We start from the raw sequence: 18,182 nt of genomic DNA, 5'->3' as shown, positions 1-18,182 counted from the left end.
ACAGTGCAGCTCGTGCTCCACATCACATCTAGCTGTAACACGCTTGATTCCTTAGTACCAAGGTCTCGGCACTTGCACAAGTAAGCGGCCATTTGGCTCAGGGGTCAAGTCCTGTGGAAAAAAGTGTGGAAACTCCCACCCAAGATCCACTCCCCCACCAAAAAAAAAAAAAAATGATATGCTCATATGCATATATATTTCACAAAAAATACAGTGCAACATTTATTGTAAAGTGCCAGTTTACAAAAAAATAATATGGTGTCACTCCCCCTAGCTTGCCGCAATGCTCTGTCCTGCCACTGCGGAGTGATAGCAGGAACATAACAGAGCAGTAGACACTGGGCAGGCTAGTGCATTGGGCTCTCTTCTGTCTAGCCTGCCACAGTGCTCTGCAGGGCGCTGGGCAGGCTAGTTTCAGGGTGGCAGCACACGATCACGATGCACACCCCAAACTGGCCCCTGTAAATGTTGTGGTTTATGCCAGTGCGCCAATCCATGCACTGTCACGGATGGGGATGACACCATCACTGTCGGATATCACTTTCTTCTTAATAGTGTCACCCAGGCCTGGACTGGAACAACAAATAGACCCTTGAGTTTTAGACTGAGCATCCCAGTGTAAATCCCTCCCCCCCAGTAAATTCCCCCAGTTTTATCTCCCATAGTGTAAATTCCCCCCGTTGTAAATCCCTACAGTTTATTCATTCCCTGTGTAAATACCCTCAAATCCCCCTGATGTAACTCCCCCTGTGTAATCCCCCTAATGTAACCCCCCTGTGTAATCTCCCTAATGTAATCCCCCTAATGTAACTCCCCCCTGTGTAATCCCCCTAATGTAACCCCCCCTGATGTAACCCCCCTGTGTAACTCCCCCTAATGTAACCCCCCCTGTGTAATCCCCCTAATGTAACTCCCCCCTGTGTAATCCCCCTAATGTAACCCCCCTTGATGTAACTCCCCCTAATGTAACCCCCCCTGTGTAATCCCCCTAATGTAACCCCCCTGTGTAATCCCCCCTAATGTAACTCCCCCTGTGTAATCCCCCTAATGTAACTCCCCCTGTGTAATCCCCCTAATGTAACCCCCCTGATGTAACTCCCCCTAATGTAACCCCCCCTGTGTAATCCCCCCTGATGCAACTCCCCCTAATGTAACCCCCCCTGTGTAATCCCCCTAATGTAACTCCCCCCTGTGTAATCCCCCTAATGTAACTCCCCCCTGTGTAATCCCCCTAATGTAACCCCCCCCTGATGTAACTCCCACTAATGTAACCCCCCCTGTGTAATCCCCCTAATGTAACCCCCCCCCCCCGTGTAATCCCCCCTGATGTAACTCCCCCTAATGTAACCCCCCCTGTGTAATCCCCCTAATGTAACTCCCCCCTGTGTAATCCCCCTAATGTAACCCCCCTTGATGTAACTCCCCCTAATGTAACCCCCCCTGTGTAATCCCCCTGATGTAACCCCCCTGATGTAACTCCCCCTGTGAAATCCCCCTAATGTAACCCCCCTGATGTAACTCCCCCTGTGTAAACCCCCCTGATGTAACTCCCCCTGTGTAATCCCCCCTGTGTAATCCCCCTAATGTAACCCCCCCTGTGTAATCCCTCTAATGTAACCCCCCCCGTGTAATTACCCTAATGTAACCCCCCCCTGTGTAATCCCCCTAATGTAACCCCCCCTTGTGAAATCCCCCTAATGTAACCTCCCCTGTGTAATCCCCCTAATGTAACCCCCCTGTGTAATCCCCCTAATGTAACCCCCCCTTGTGAAATCCCCCTAATGTAACCTCCCCTGTGTAATCCCCCTAATGTAACCCCCACTGTGTAATGCCCCTAATGTAACCCCCCCCTGTGTAATCCCCCTAATGTAACCCCCCCCCCATGAAACCCCCCTAATGTAACCACCCCTGTGTAATGCCCCTAATGCAACCCCCCCTGTGTAATCCCCCTAATGTAACCCCCCCTGTGTAATTCCCCTAATGTAACCCCCCTGTGTAATCCCTCTAATGTAACCGGCCCCTTATTTTTCCTCCCCATGTGTAATCCTCCTAATGTACCCCCCCCTGTATATCCACCCATTGTGACTCTATAGTATAATATCTCTCCCCTCCCCACATTTACAGACCTTAGATATCGCGGCTTTCTCCACATGGATGTCCCTCCTCCTAGGCTCCTCCTCCTGTTGTGGATGTACGGTCAGTGTGGAGGAGGAGCCTAGACTCGGTCGGCTGTGACGAGTGTAATTGTGATAGGCAGCTGCGGCGCCTCTCTCAATCCAGCACTGTGCCGGGTGTCACCCGGGTGTGGAGCGCCCGCTCCCCCCTTGCAACACCGCTGCCCAGGAAACATTGCGGCAATGAGGAATTGCCGCTTAGTGAAAGATCGGCACGGGCGGCTCGAGTCCTGCAACTGGAACGGCGTTCCTGCGGTGAAAAAAGTGGAGGGATGTCGTTCCCATGCGTTCCCGCAGGACTCGAGCCCTGATTTGGCTTTTGTTTTTAATCTGTTTTGCAATAAATCGCAGAACTTCACTATGGCCCGTTTTTCTTCATTTTATCCATGATAATTTCTACTTTTAAGTCAACCATTTGATGCCTGGACTCACCAATGCTTATCATTTAGTGACCATTGCTGCATTTTTTGGACCTTGCACTTTAAATCACTATTGTATTGTTGACCTTATTGTTAATATATTGTTTCAAGCTAGAATTTGGAATTTATCACCTACTATTAGCGCCCCCTTATTATTATACACCCCCCCCAAACTGATTTTACTGTTGTGGGTTTAGTAGCACTACGTTTTTTACATTTTAGACCGGAGTGACGAGAAATTTTGCATACTTTTAAAGGGTGTCACAACTACAAAAAAATAAAATGCTGCTGTATTACTGACAAATATTTGTGAATACCTGGTTATCACCTATATGAGCTTGATGGATATTTCATTCCAAAACTACAGTGCCTTGAAAAAGTATTTATACCCCTTGAAATTATCCACGTTTTGTCATGTTACAACCAAATAACATAAATGTATTTTATTGGGATTTTATGTTATAGACCAACACAAAGTGGCACATAATTGTAAAGTGAAAGAAAAATTACAAATGTTTCTTAACATTTTTTACAAATAAAATATCTTAAAAGTGTGGCGTGCATTTGTATTCAGACCCCTTTACTCGGATACCCCTAACTAAAGTCTAGTGGAACCAATTGCCTTCAGAAGTCACCTAATTAGTAAATAGAGTCCATCTGTGTGTAATTTAATCTCAATATAAATACAGCTGTTCTGTGAAGCCCTCAGAGGTTTGTTGGAGAACCTTACAGCATCATGAAGGCCAACAAACACACCAGACAGGTCAGGGATAAAGTGGGTTAGGTTATAAAAAAAATATCCCAAGCTTTGAGCACTGTTCAATCCATCATCTGAAAATGGAAAGAGTATGGCACAACTGCAAACCTACCAAAGCCATGGTTGTCCACCTAAACTGACAGGCCAGGCAAGAGCATTAATCAAAGAAGCAGCCAAGAGGTCCATGGTAACTCTTGAGGAGCTGCAGAGATCCACAGCTCAGGTGGGAGAATCTGTCTACAGAACAACTATTAGTCGTGCACTCCACAAATCTGCCCTTTATGGAAGAGTGCAAACAAGAAAACCATTGTTGAAAGAAAGCCATAAGAAGTGCCGTCTGCAGTTTGCGAGAATCTTTGTGGAAACATGTGGAAGAAGGAGCTCTGATCAAATGAGACAGATGATTTTTTTTTGCCCTTTGGCCTAAAAGCAACATGATGGTCAGCACGTCATCGCGGTGTACCTTGTGAGCAGACGGGTGTCTGCAAGCCGGCTGGCTACCATTTTATAGGAGATTTTATCTTCGTTTTTTCTGTAAGTGCAATTTTTATCTTTAATAAATCTCATACCAAGTTTGAATTACAGTATGGAGTGTTTTTTTTCATCCTTTTGGGTACTTGATTGACGGCTTACCTTGTTTTGGAGACTTAAATGTATCTGGTCCACCTTTCTCCCTATTCCTGCAAGCTGCTGCTGGATGCAGATCCGGAGAGAGATCATCTTTACAGGCTACATTGAGCTTGCCTTTCGGTAAGCGTGCAATACGTGTGGTGGAGGAGCACGTGTGCTGGTGGTGTCATTATCGAGTACAGTAAAACCTTGGTTTGAGAGTAAGTTGGTTTGAGAGCGTTTTGCAAGACAAGCAAAATGTTTTAATAAATTTTGCCTTGATATACAAGCGATGTCTTGATATAAGAGTAGCGTCACGTCACAACGGAGTATAAAAAAGAAGAGTGGAGCCTCTAAGTGTAGCAATATGGTTACAGTTAATGAAGGTACAACATTTAGCAACGTATTGCTACACTTAGAGGTGCCTCTCTTCTCTTTTATACCCTGTAAAAAAAAATGCTTTGCTATACAAGTGCTTTGGAATACAAGCATGTTTTTGGAACTAATTATGCTCGCAAAACCAAGGTTTTAACCACTTCCCGACCGCCGCATGTATATGTACATCCACAGAATGGCACGTACAGGCAAATGGGCGTACATGTACGTCCTTGCCTTCTAGCGGGTGGGGGGTCCGATCAGGACACCCCCCCCCCGCTACATGCGGCGGTCGGGTTCCCTCGGGGAGCGATCCGGGACGACGGCGCGGCTATTTGTTTATAACCGCTCTGTCGCGATCGCTCCCCGGAGCTGAAGAACGGGGAGAGCCGTGTGTAAACACGGCTTCCCCGTGCTTCACTGTGGTGGCGTATCGATCGAGTGATCCCTTATATAAGGGAGACTCGATCGATGACGTCAGACCTACAGCCACACCCCCCTACAGTTGTAAACACACACTAGGTGTACCCTAACTTCTACAGCGCCCCCTGTGGTTAACTCCCAAACTGCAACTGTCATTTTCACAATAAACAATGCAATTTAAATTTTTTGCTGTGAAAATGACAATGATCCCAAAAATGTGTCAAAATTGTCCGAAGTGTCCGCCATAATGCCGCAGTCACGAAAAAAAAAAAAAATCGCTGATCGCCGCCATTAGTAGTAAAAAAAATAAAAATAATAAAAATGCAATAAAACTATCCCCTATTTTGTAAACGCTATAAATTTTGCGCAAACCAACCGATAAACGCTTATTGCGATTTTTTTTTACTAAAAATAGGTCGAAGAATACGTATCGGCCTAAACTGAGGGAAATTTTTTTTTTTAGATATGTTTTTGGGCGATATTTATTATAACAAAAAGTAAAAAATATTGCATTTTTTTCAAAATTGTCGCTCTATTTTTGTTTATAGCGCAAAAAATAAAAACTGCAGAGGTGATCAAATACCACCAAAAGAAAGCTCTATTTGTGGGGAAAAAAGGACGCCAATTTTGTTTGGGAGCCACGTCGCACGACCGCGCAATTGTCTGTTAAAGCGACGCAGTGCCGAATTGCAAAACCTGGCCTGGGCATTTAGCTGCCTAAAGGTCCAGGGCTTAAGTGGTTAATGTACTCATCTTTTCTTACATCTATTCAACTAGTGGTGATCCACAAATTAATTTTAGTCAATTTATTGGATCACTCCTTAGACCCCTTGAGGACTATTTATTCATTTTAATTTTTTTTCTGAGTGGTCACTGAATGCAAAATTCTGTCTTATCACTATCGCTGGTAATTTTTTATTTTGGGCGCGGCTCCTTATATTACAACATTTGCATTTTTAGATGTGGTTTATTTCACGTTTGAGCTGCCGTTTTTTCTTTTAGATTTGTGTTGGTTCACATTAGGTTAGCGCTGTATTTTCCATTTTTATTTCTAGCCTACTCTTGTTACTTTGAACAATATTGAAGTTTGTAAACATACTTTGCTTCCTTGAATTCTGTGACACATTCACAATGCCCTGTTGATAGGCACTGCTGTGTCGCATATATCACAGAATCTGCTTTCTCAAGTACAGAGGTGCTGAGAGGAGTTTTAGGAGGCATAGTCAGTGCAGAAATTGGTGATTGCAGGCAACAAGGTACCATGGGATATATAGTCCTTAGAAATCGAACATACACAGCAGAGGAGAAGCTGTAAAGCATGCTGGAAATCCAGTAAGTTATGCAAGGAGATGGCCAGCAGACAGGCAGCACCCACAACATGAAAGGAGATTTATCAAGTAAGCTTATATTCGATTGTCGAAAATAACTATTCTTTGTATTGCTATTGCAATGCAGATGTTATAAAAATGAAAGTGTATGCTGTGACCATAGGACTCCTTTAATTCATCCCAAGGAAGTTAGGTAGAGCGGAGGTCCATGCTCTCTGCAGGCAAATTATATTCCTCCACATCACACTGGTCAAACCGTGTCTTTAAAAAACTGACTTTGTGCATAGTCCTGCTTGAGTGGAAAGGCCCTTTCTAAACTATTACCCAAATTGTCACCATAAGGCTGGAGGCAAACAGTTATCTAAAATGTCATTCTATGCTGTGCCATTAACAGTACCATTCCCTTAAAATGCATCATCTCGATACCTTTGGTCATATATTGTAGGTGTGATGGTCAGGTGTCCTCAAATTATGGCTATAGAGGATATTATAAACTGAGACATTACTTAGCAACTTGCAGTTAAATGTCCCCCTCTGGTGGTCACAATAAGAAACTGTACTCTTTTGAAAAAAAAAGAAAATTGGTAAGGACTGGGAATTTGATTAGCTACTTAACCCCTTCGATACAGGGCTTTAATACCCACCTCTATACCGGGCCTATTCTGGCACTTCTCTCCTACATGTACAAATCCTCATTCTTTTGCTAGAAAATTACTCAGAGCCCCCAAATATTATATATGTTTTTTTTAGCAGACACCCTAGGGAATAAAATGGCGGCCATTGCAACTTTTTATCTTGCACGGTATTTGCGCAATCATTTTTCAAACGCCTTTTTTTGGGGAAAAAAATGGTTTCATGAATTAAAAAATAACAAAACAGTAAAGTTAGACCAATTTTTTTGTAAAATATGAAAGATGATGTTACGCCAAGTAAATAGATACCTAACATGTCACGCTTTAAAATTGCGCACACTCATGGAATGGCGCCAAACTTTGTTACTTAAAAATCTCCATAGGCGACGCTTTGAAAAATGTTACAGGTTACCAGTTTAGAGTTACAGAGGAGGTCTAGTACTAGAATTGTTGCACACGGCGATACCTCACATATGTGGTTTGAACAGCGTTTACATACGTGGGCGGGACTTACGTGTGCGTTTGCTTCTGAGCGCGAGCTAACGGGGACAGGGGCATTTTAAAAATTTTTTTTATTATTTATTTTTTTAATTTTACTTATTTATTTATTTTTTACACTTTTTTTGATCACTTTTATTCCTATTACAACGAATGTAAACATCCCTTGTAATGGGAATAGTGTGTGACAGGTCCTCTTTATGGAGAGATGCGAGGTCAATAAGACCCCACATCTCTCCTCCAGGCTGGAAAGCATGAGATCGTGGAAAAAAATTCACTAATCTCATGCTAATTAGCCACAATCGCGGCTTTGTTTACTTCCGCGTATCGGGGGCGTGACGTCATCAGATCGCGCCCGGGCCTCCGACGGTCATAGAGATGACTGTTGACCATCTGGTCACCAGTCATCTCTATGCTTCCTATCCGGCGCTGGACGATTCTTTCTCCAGGCCCCCGATGGCAAGGGAGAGCCCAGGGAAGCACCGGATCCCCCCCCCCCCCATGATCTTTCTTATGGTGCGCAGGATCGCTGCCGGCAAACAATGATATCTGAATGATGCCTCTAGCAGCAGGCATCATTCAGATATCACTGCACAAAGTCCAGGATGTCATATGACGTCCACCCGGGATGGGAAATCCCCTCTGTGGACGTCATATAACTATGTGCAGTACGGAAGTGGTTAAAGGAACCCTATCACAAGAGAAATAAGTGGACTATCATTGCTAACCTATCCATCTAAAAATGCTAGTTGCCTGGCACTCATGCTAACCCTTCTGCCTCAATACATTGGGTCAAGCATTGGGACCAGCATTTCCTGAAGTAGTTCAGCAACTGCTCAGGGCTCATAACTGACACAAATTCCAGGTAGCTGGAGGAAGGCAAGATTGTCTATCAACAAAGCCTTTTGTTTTCTTTTATGTACGCCTAACAAAACCTATTGTTTAAAGTAGATTTCCAGCTTTGTCTCACAAAAAAAAGTTTCTTTGTCCCACCTTGCTCCAAACAAATTATTTCCATTACAAATCAAGGAAATCGCTGTGCTCGAATAGCATTAGCTACATAAATTAGGTAGGGTTGAGTGCTGGTAGCAGTAGGGCAACTTCCCTTCTGCTGTCAGATTAAAAAAAAAAAGTCAGGTTGAGGGTTTCTCCATCATTCAGTAGAAGCTTTGTTTTTTTATCAATGAATACAATACTTCCTCTGAGAAGTCTTGGTAGAGACGGGTGGATGATGTCACGATTTCCAACTTGGCCAATCACAGAAAGCCTTGTATTCATTGATAAAATAACAAGGCTCCTCCTGAATGGTGGACTTTCTTTAAATCCAGCAGCAGAAGGGAAGTCGCCCACACTGCTGCCAGATCACAGCACCACATACTCTATGTAGCTAATGTGACTACAGTATATTAGAGCACATCCAGCAGCCACATCATTTTGTAATTGAAACCGTTCGACTGGGCTAGCTTGGCCCAAGGCTTGTGTTATTAGCCCTCAAAGCGGAGCTCCACCAAAAAGGTAAAGCCCCGCTTGTTTGCCCCCCCCCCCCCGCTGCCACTTTAGGCACCTTTCGGAAGGAGGAGGGGGCGCAGCGAGATCCCCTGAAAGTCCCCCCCCCCTCTCCTCCTTCCCCCACTGCTGGGCCATTCACAAAGTGCATCACGCTTCGCACATGCGCAGTAGGGAACTGGCTGTGAAGCCGCAAAGGCTTCACTGCCGGTTTCCTTTAGAAGGAATGGCGGCGGCAGCACCCAAAAGCTGATTGAAAAATCAGCTGGGGTGCCGATATAGTGAAATCCCTGGACAGGCAAGTGTCCTAATATTAAAAGTCTGCAGCTACAACTGATGCAAATCTTTTGGTAAAAATCAGAAGTCTGGCTTGCAGCATCTCTAAATTTGCCCTAATTAATAAAAATAAAGTCCTAAACAGCAAAAACACCCATAATGAGAAATGTTTTAAGAACTCCAGGAAGCCGGTGTGTATAGCACAGTGGTTGCTAAGTGTTAAGTACAATTCACATTAATCTGTGACATTCTTTATTAGTTATCCTGCCTTGGAAACCTGCCTGCTCTTTACTTTCTGAATTGCTGTAACTGTCCCCATAGACTCCTATTGAACACACAGTTGCCATTCAAGCAATGCACAGAAACCAAAAGCTGTATATAGTAGTAACGCTACCTCTGACAGCCAAGGTGGCAAAGAATTCCATGGATTGAATGTTAACACTTCTTTCTCATGGCGATTTAGGCTTTACTGAAGTAGTCATTTAAAAAGGGGGAAAATACACGTGGTTTGTTTGCTTAAATGGTTTCATTTTTCTTTATAAGGAAAAATAAAAAAAGACTAAGAAAAATGGTCCCTGGTGTAGAACAGGAGGTGGTGCAATGTCAACCATGACTGAGCCTATGATCCAGGGAGATCTGACTGCTCCACTGTTCAGACACCAAACACTTTCAGACAGCAATGAGCAGACAGGTGTTGGTCACAGCAGGGAAACAGCTGAGAGCTTACACTCTACACATCATAATAAAGCAACAATCACTTGATACATGCACATTCTGAGGTGGGAATGCTCTATACCAGACAACTGTTATCTAGATCGATTTTGGCAGTTTGCTGGCCAAGATGGTATTTTTTTTTTACAAATAATTTCTAAGACTAGATATGAGAGCATTCAAAGCAATTTGAACATGAGCTTAACATACCTCTTTAAAAATAGATGGAAGACACACTTCAGGAGGTAAAGGATAACCTGTGATAAAAACAAACCACAACAGTGATGAAGATCATACAGTAAAAGAGCGGTTGTAAAAAAAATATATATATATATATATATATATATATATATATATATATATATATATTATTTATATATTGTAAGAGAACAAAACTAGTACAGACTAATGCTTGCGAACACACGACCGTTTTTAATGGTCTAGAAAAAACAAAGTTTTTTTTAACCCGATTATTGTTAAGCCGGCCTTGCCTACACACGATCGTGAAAAAACAATGCTTTAGCAAAGCGCGGTGATGTACAACACGTACAACGGCACTATAAAGGGCAAGTACCATTAAGATAGCGCCACCCTTGGGGCTGCTTTTGCTGATTTTGTGTTAGTAAAACTTTGGTGATAGACTATTTGCGCTTTTCAGTCTGTTACAGCGTGACGAATGTGCCATCTTCATTACGAACGCTAGTTTTACCAGAACAAGCGCTCCCGTCTCAAAACTTGCTTCTGAGCATGCGCGTTTTTTTCACGTCGTTAAAGCCCACACACGACCATTTTTTACAACGTTAAAAACGACGTTAAACTTTAGAGCATGTTCTAAATTTTTAATGGCCATTTTTTACATTGTGAAAAATGCTCTGGAGCCCACACACACGATCGTTTTTAATGACATTAAAAAAAAAAAAAACATTTTTTACATCCCGAAAAACGGTCATGTGTACTCGGCATTAGCATACAAAATATAGTAAATCACAAAATACTAATATAACCTATATAACAATAATCTATATCATAATAAATAGTATAAGAATCTGCTAGATTATATTTGAAAAAAAAAAACACACAAGTGAAATGACATGACAAAAATGACTTACAATCAGACTTAAAGTTCTGTGCCCTACAAATTGGATCGTGGCATTTCTGATACCAAACATCTCTCTTCAGATCTACCAGAAGCCTAAAGAGAGAGATGGGACAATGAAATCCTAGTGAACAGAGTGAACAGTGAGTCAGGCAATGTCCATGCAAATGATACAACTCGCCTAACATGCAAAGCAACATGCACTCACTTCAGGTGAATGTAGACATTGTTACATGTGAAATGATCATTTGTGGGCTGTATTATTTTAACTATCGATATTTGAAGTTTTGATTACCTGTTCCCTATTAAAATAATTACCCCCTCCCATATATGCAGTGCATGCATAGTGGTAAAGAAATCACTGCTCATAGTCATTTTGCATACATAGCAATATACTGTCAGTTCTTTAAAAAAGAACATGGTCAATTGATCAAAGCTAAGATCGGTGTTATATGAAATTTACAGAAGTGAAGACACTAACAATCAAAAATAGGCCTTTACAGGTCTACAGCTAAAAATATGACTGGCTGTTATTAAAGGCTGTACATGATTAGAATGTCAAAATAGATTAATTTGCAATAATGAACCCCAACAAATACTCCACTGCCACATGAGCAATGAATGAATATGATCATTAGATGTAAACACTGCTTACACAATTAGGCCCCATACACACGATAGAATTTATCCGCAGATACGGTTCAGCGGACCGTATCCGCGGATAAATCCTCTCTAAGATTTCAGAGGATTTCAATGCGATGGCGTGTACACACCATCGCATTGAAATCCGCGCTGAAATCCTCTGCCGATGACGTGTCGCGCCGTCGCCGCTATTATGACGCGGCGACGGGCGCGACACTGTCATATAAGGAATTCCACGCATGCGTCTATTCATTACGGCGCGTGCGGGGAATCCCTTTGGACGGATGGATCCGGTAAGTCTGTACAGACGAGCGGATCCATCCGTTGGAATGGATTCCAGCAGATAGATATTCTGTGCATGTCGACAAATATTTATCTGCTGGAAATCCATTCCAGGGGAGATTTATCTGCGGATAGATATCCGACGGAGTGTACACACCATAGGATCTATCCGCAGAAACCCATTTGATGGGATTTATCTGCGGATAGATTCTATGGTGTGTATGGGGCCTTAGGAAAAGCTGTAGGTAACAACCAAGTATATAAATGTTAGGTGCCATCTAGAATATGAAATAGATCAAAACAAAATACTATAAACAACGCAAGGGAGTTATTGCTTAAAGTAAATGATTAATGGACTGATTGTACAAAGCTGGACAAACAATTTTAATTAAATAAAAAAATACTATAAAAAGCTAAACTAATATGCAAAGTTCAGTAAGTCACACCAACCAATAAGTACACATCCCACAACGTTGTACACATCATATAAAAGCAGCAATCTAAAATAGGATTTATTGCTAAAGGTTACTGTACATTAAAAGGAGACGTGTGGGATTGGAAAAAAATAAACAAACATACATACATACTTATCTAGATGGCTGCAGCTTCGATTCGATGCTGCAGCTGTCCCCATCTGACCCCAAGACCAAGAACTGAGCAATCACATGACCGCTGATCACTCAGTTCTCGATCTTCACTGAGCAGTGACTTTCAGTCACCAGCATTCTGTTCTGCCCCTCCAAAACACCAGTGAAGTGAGAGCGGCTTGCTCAAGCTCCCAGCAGCACACCAAGAGGCAGAGCCAGCTGCTGGTTAGGCATCTGGGCAGATCCTGACATTATTATCAGGATCCCTGCAGAGCCTGGTTTGGCTCTGCGACTTCAGCCGACAGCAGATTTTAGACTGCTGTTGGCTGAATCTGGGTCACAGGAGTGTAGAAATAAGTGCACTCCTCTGACCCACATGAGAAGTATGACCAAAAGAGCTTTGGCCATACTTCTCTTTTAAAGGGGTTGTAAAGGTAAAACATTTTTTTCCTAAATAGATTCCTTTACCTTAGTGCAGTCCTCCTTCACTTACCTCATCCTTCCATTTTGCTTTTAAATGTCCTTATTTCTTCTGGGAAATCCTCACTTCCTGTTCTTCTGTCTGTAACTCCACACAGTAATGCGAGGCTTTCTCCCTGGTGTGGACAACAGGAGAGTCAAGATGCCCACTAACACACAGCTCCTTTCTCTATCTGCAACATAGAGAGCGTCCTGACTCTCCTGTTGTCCAAGGGAGGAGGCGAGCATGACACTCCACACCAGGGAGAAAGTGTCACATTACTGTGTGTAGTTACAGACAGAAGAACAGGAAGTGAGGATTTCTCAGAAAAAATAAGGACATTTAAAAGCAAAATCGAAGGATGAGGTAAGTGAAGGAAGGTATTTAGGATTTTTTTTTTTTTACCTTTACAACCCCTTTAAGTATCAGCAATACTGCTTCCCCTGCCTTATTTCTGCCATTCATGCCAGCATGCTTTTTTCCAAAAAAAGCTGCAGATGGGGCCTGTTTTGGTATCTTTTATTGTCAGTAGAAGTACCTACATATTCTTGGCAGTATTTTAAACTCTCAGCTAGTACCTTGAATGCCCTGATTGGCTTCTAACATCTGCATAACTTTGACCACCTCTGTAGCATAATGTATTGGCAAGAATCAGCTTCACAAAGGCAATCACATTTAATCTGGCTATACACTGATTGAATTTGTGCCGTGGGTGGCCGTATCAGCACCACCCGGTTCGGCAACAGTTGATTTTTCTTCAACTGACTTTGTCTAGAGAACTGGGCAGAAAATTCTCAGGCAGACAGCTCCGGGATCCAATCAGATACAGGTACTGTTCAAGTATCCCGATAGACGTGGGTGCCTAGTGTCAGAATACTGCAGCTGGCACTGCAGATTTGTCCATGCACAAAGAAAAGGGAATCAGGTGATTTCTCTTGTTCAGCCTGCATGGCCAGTGTTGGACTGGTCAGTCTAATATTAAAGGATACCTGCACCAATGAATGAAGTATTTGTAGTAGTAGATACCAGACTGAGTACAAATGCTGGTTCTATTCTCTATTCTTTTCCCCCCACCTGTTATCCTTCTCATTCCATTCAGTTTTGAATGCAGCAAGGCAGGTTACATCACACTCTGCCCTGTGATATACAAAATATCAAAGACTTTGTGTCTCAAGGTGCATGCTATGGGAATGCAGGGTGAGAAGGTTGCATGGCGCTAAGGGTTTAGGACACTGAAACATGGTCAAAGCCGAAGTGTAGCTAAAAACAAAAACAGAAAAATCAGCATAAGGGACATAGCTTACAGTCAGCAAGATATGTCCCTTGTGCCGATTCCATTTCTTTCAGTTGAAGTTTTCTTCGCTCCCTGCCCCCCCCATAATCTTCCAGTGTAGTGGGGTAATTTATTACAACTAAAGGGTTGCCACATGCTATCATTAAGAGAGAGCCCTGACTATGCCTGCCCTTTCCTTCTAGCTGCACTGTACTACAGCTTCTAACAGGATCTATGAATGAAGGGTGTGGACCTTTTAATCATCCACCCATCCTCCATTCTTAGATCCTGTTTTATTCATAGAAGCTGTAGTAAAGCTTCTATGAATAGAGCAGCTAAGTAGAAAATGGCATAGTCAGGCTATCTTATTGAGAGGCTATGACAGTCCCTTAACTTTATAAACCCCCGCTGAACTGTAAGGATTAGGGAGGGGGTGGAGTTCAGGTACTTGAGAAGATTTCAACTAAAAGAAGATGAATCAGCACAAGGGACACATCCTACTAACCGTAAGTTATGCCCCTAATGCAAATACACAAAACAACGTAAACTTCATCTACCAAAGAATGGTAGATAAAATATAAAAGGGAACAACTTACATGACATTGTTGCTTTTGTGAGCACGGCCTATGTTTTCACACCAGCGATAGTTGGTTGTGTCATAGACAAGTAATTCCTCTAAAGCAAAGTAGTTCCACTGCCGAATACCTTATGCAAATTTCACAACAAAAAAAACTCTTATTTTAATGCAACAAAAATACTTATTTATTTATTTATACCACATACAATAATTGCAAATAAAAATGCACCAAATGGTTTGCCACAAAGTCTAAAATAAAGGGATTTTTAATACAGCTTACCTGTAAAATCCTTTTCTTGGAGTACATCACGGGACACAGAGCGGCATATTCATTACTATATGGGTTATATGGAGTACCTTCAGGTGTTGACACTGGCAATCTCAAACAGGAAATGCCCCTCCCTATATAACCCCCTCCCATAGGAGGAGTACCTCAGTTTTGTAGCAAGCAGTATGCCTCCCAAAATGGTCCCCAAAAAGAGGGGTGGGAGCTCTGTGTCCCGTGATGTACTCCAAGAAAAGGATTTTACAGGTAAGCTGTATTAAAAATCCCTTTTTCTTTATCGTACATCACGGGACACAGAGCGGCATATTCATTACTATATGGGATGTCCCAAAGCAATGCTCACAATGAGGGGAGGGAGAACATCTCCAAGACAAAAGGATTTAATTTAGAGAAATACTCAAATCATAATAAATCCAATTTAGTTGAGAAAAATAATCTTAAATTTTAAATTTAACTCAAAAAAGAGGAGCCCCCGGAATCCGAGGGTCTCAAACTGCAGCCTGCAGCACTGCCTGCCCAAAGGCTGTATCAGACTTCCTTCTTACGTCCAACTGGTAGAATTTTGTAAACGTGTGGACAGAAGACCAGGTTGCCGCCTTGCAAACTTGAGCCATAGAGATCTGGTGGTGTGCTGCCCAGGAGGCGCCCATGGCCCTAGTAGAATGAGCCTTTAATGATACTGGAGGAGGCAACCCTTTCAAGCCGTAGGCCTGAGTGATTAATTGCTTAATCCACCTAGAAATGGTGGACTTTGCAGCTGCCTGCCCCTTCTTGGGCCCATCCGGTAATATGAACAGCACATCTGTTTTCCGGATCTTCTTTGTAGCTTTAAGATAGGCCTTCATGGCCCTGACGATATCCAAGGTATGCAGCAACCCTTCCTTTCTGGAAGTAGGTTTAGGGAAGAAGGATGGTAATACCAAATCCTGGTTCAAATGAAAACTGGATACAACCTTCGGTAGGAAGGAAGGATGAGGGCGGAGAACGACCCTGTCCTTATGAAAAATAAGATATGGTTCCTTACAGGATAAGGCCGCCAGTTCCGATACTCTTCTTGCGGAAACTATGGCGACCAAAAATACTAACTTCCTTGTCAGTAAAACCAAAGGAATTTCAGCCAACGGCTCAAACGGTTGTTTCTGTAAACTTGACAGAACAAGGTTTAAATCCCACGGGCAAAGCGGGGATTTAACTGGAGGTTTAATACGTAAGACCCCTTGAAGGAAGGTCTTAACCAGCGAGTGGGTGGCCAGCGGCCGCTGAAACCACACTGACAGAGCAGAAATCTGTCCTTTGATTGTGCTTAATGCCAATCCTTTATCCACTCCTAGCTGGAGAAAACTTAATACTCTATCGATGGTAAATTTGCGAGAAAGCCATCGCTTGGACTCACACCAGCCTACATAGGCCTTCCAGACCCTGTAATAAATCACCCTAGAGACCGGTTTCCTGGCTCTGATTAGGGTAGAGATTACTTTCTGAGACAGACCTCTACCCCTGAGAATCAGGGATTCAGCTTCCAGGCCGTCAAATTTAGATGCCGTAAGGCAGGGTGGAGGATCGGACCTTGCGATAGCAGGTCTGGCCGTAGAGGAAGAGTCCAAGGGTCTCCCACTACCATCCTTAAGATTAGTGAGTACCATGCCCTTCTGGGCCATGCTGGAGCTACCAGGATGACTGGTATGTGCTCCACCCGGATCCTGCGCAGCAGGCGGGGTAGTAACTGGAGCGGGGGAAACGCATAAAGAAGTTTGAACTGATGCCAAGGGCAAACCAACGCATCGGTTCCGCAGGCCATCGGATCCGTTGAGCGGGACATGAACCTGTCTAGCTTCTTGTTGAGTCTCGATGCCATGATATCCACGTCCGGCACTCCCCATCTTTGGCAGAGTGCTTGAAAGATTTGTGGATGCAGAGACCATTGCCCCGGCAATAGAGTCTGGCGGCTTAAGAAGTCCGCCTGAAAGTTGTCCACTCCTGGAATGAATATTGCCGATATGCAGGGCACATGAGCCTCTGCCCATAGGAGAATCAAGCTCACCTCTCTCTGAGCGGCTTGACTCCTGGTTCCCCCTTGGTGATTTATGTATGCCACGGCCGTGGCATTGTCTGATTGAATTCTCACCGGGAACCCCTGCAATTTTGACGTCCAAGCCCTGAGGGCTAGTCGAGCAGCTCTGAGCTCCAAGATGTTGATGGGCAACTGCTTCTCTGGCGTTGCCCAAGTACCTTGGCGAGTGCAACCATCCAAAATTGCTCCCCAGCCCGTCAGGCTGGCGTCTGTGGTCACTATCTTCCAAGCCACTGGGCTGAAAGACTTCCCCTTCAGTAGATTCTGAGGGTCTAACCACCAACACAGACTTTGTCGGACTCTTGATGAGAGCGGCAACGGGATATCCAAGGCCCGTGGCCTTCTGCTCCATGCTGACAGGATGGCTGCTTGCAGGAATGCGAGTGTGGCTCTGGGCGTATGGTACCGCCTCGAATGTGGCCACCATCTTGCCTAGTAACCTCATACATAGGCGAATAGTCGGTTCCTTCTTGCTTAGAACCAGTAGGATTAATTCCTTGATGGCTTTGACCTTCCTCAGAGGTAGAAACACTCTTTGTTGTTCTGTGTCTAATCTCATGCCGAGATATTCCAACTGCCTTGTGGGCAGGAACGCTGACTTTTCTCGATTTAGGACCCAGCCGAACTTCTCGAGGTATTGGACCGTGAGGGCCACTGCTCGCTCCAAGCCGGGAGACGAGTGATCTATGACTAGGAGGTCGTCCAGGTATGCTAAGATCGTGACCCCTTGGATCCTTAGTTTGGCTAGGATTGGAGCTAGGACCTTCGTGAACACCTGGGGGGCCGTAGCCAACCCGAAGGGAAGCGCCACGAATTGGAAGTGACGCGAAGCCACCATGAAGCGTAGATATTTTTGATGTGGCTGATAAATTGGAAGATGGAGGTAGGCATCCTTTATGTCTATGGACGCCATGAAGTCGTCCTTTTGGAGTGTGGTAGCTGCTGACCGCACGGATTCCATCCGAAATGAGCGGATCTTTAGGTATGTATTTACCATCTTTAGGTCCAAAATTGGCCTGACATCTCCATTGGACTTCGGGATGATGAATAGGTTGGAGTAGAAACCTAGCCCCTGTTCCAGGACTGGTACCTCTACTATTACTTCCTGGGAAAGTAGATGATTTAATGCCGACATTAATGCGGCTCCTTTCTCCGGATCGTTTGGAATCCTCGACTCCTGGAAATGAAGAGGAGGAAACC

The 18,182-nt window shown here is 43.7% G+C and overlaps 1 protein-coding gene across 2 annotated transcripts in view; it reads right to left on the bottom strand.

Moving 5' to 3' along the window:
- The window catches only part of PRIMPOL (primase and DNA directed polymerase), a 94,342-nt gene that overhangs the window by 34,273 nt on the left and 41,887 nt on the right, over positions 1 to 18,182 (bottom strand). For both annotated transcript variants that reach the window (XM_040333992.1, XM_040333991.1), the window contains exons 10-12: positions 14,645 to 14,753; positions 10,818 to 10,900; positions 9,919 to 9,965 (exon numbers count right to left, since the gene is read on the bottom strand). In XM_040333992.1, the coding sequence (XP_040189926.1) occupies positions 9,919 to 9,965; positions 10,818 to 10,900; positions 14,645 to 14,753 (239 nt within the window). The remainder of the gene's footprint in view (positions 1 to 9,918; positions 9,966 to 10,817; positions 10,901 to 14,644; positions 14,754 to 18,182) is intronic.

The sequence above is a fragment of the Rana temporaria genome, chromosome 1 (genome assembly GCF_905171775.1).
Source record: "Rana temporaria chromosome 1, aRanTem1.1, whole genome shotgun sequence".
NCBI lineage: Eukaryota > Metazoa > Chordata > Amphibia > Anura > Ranidae > Rana > Rana temporaria.
The sequence above is the reverse complement of the archived record's forward strand: the minus strand, read 5'-3'. Positions and strand labels throughout refer to the sequence as shown.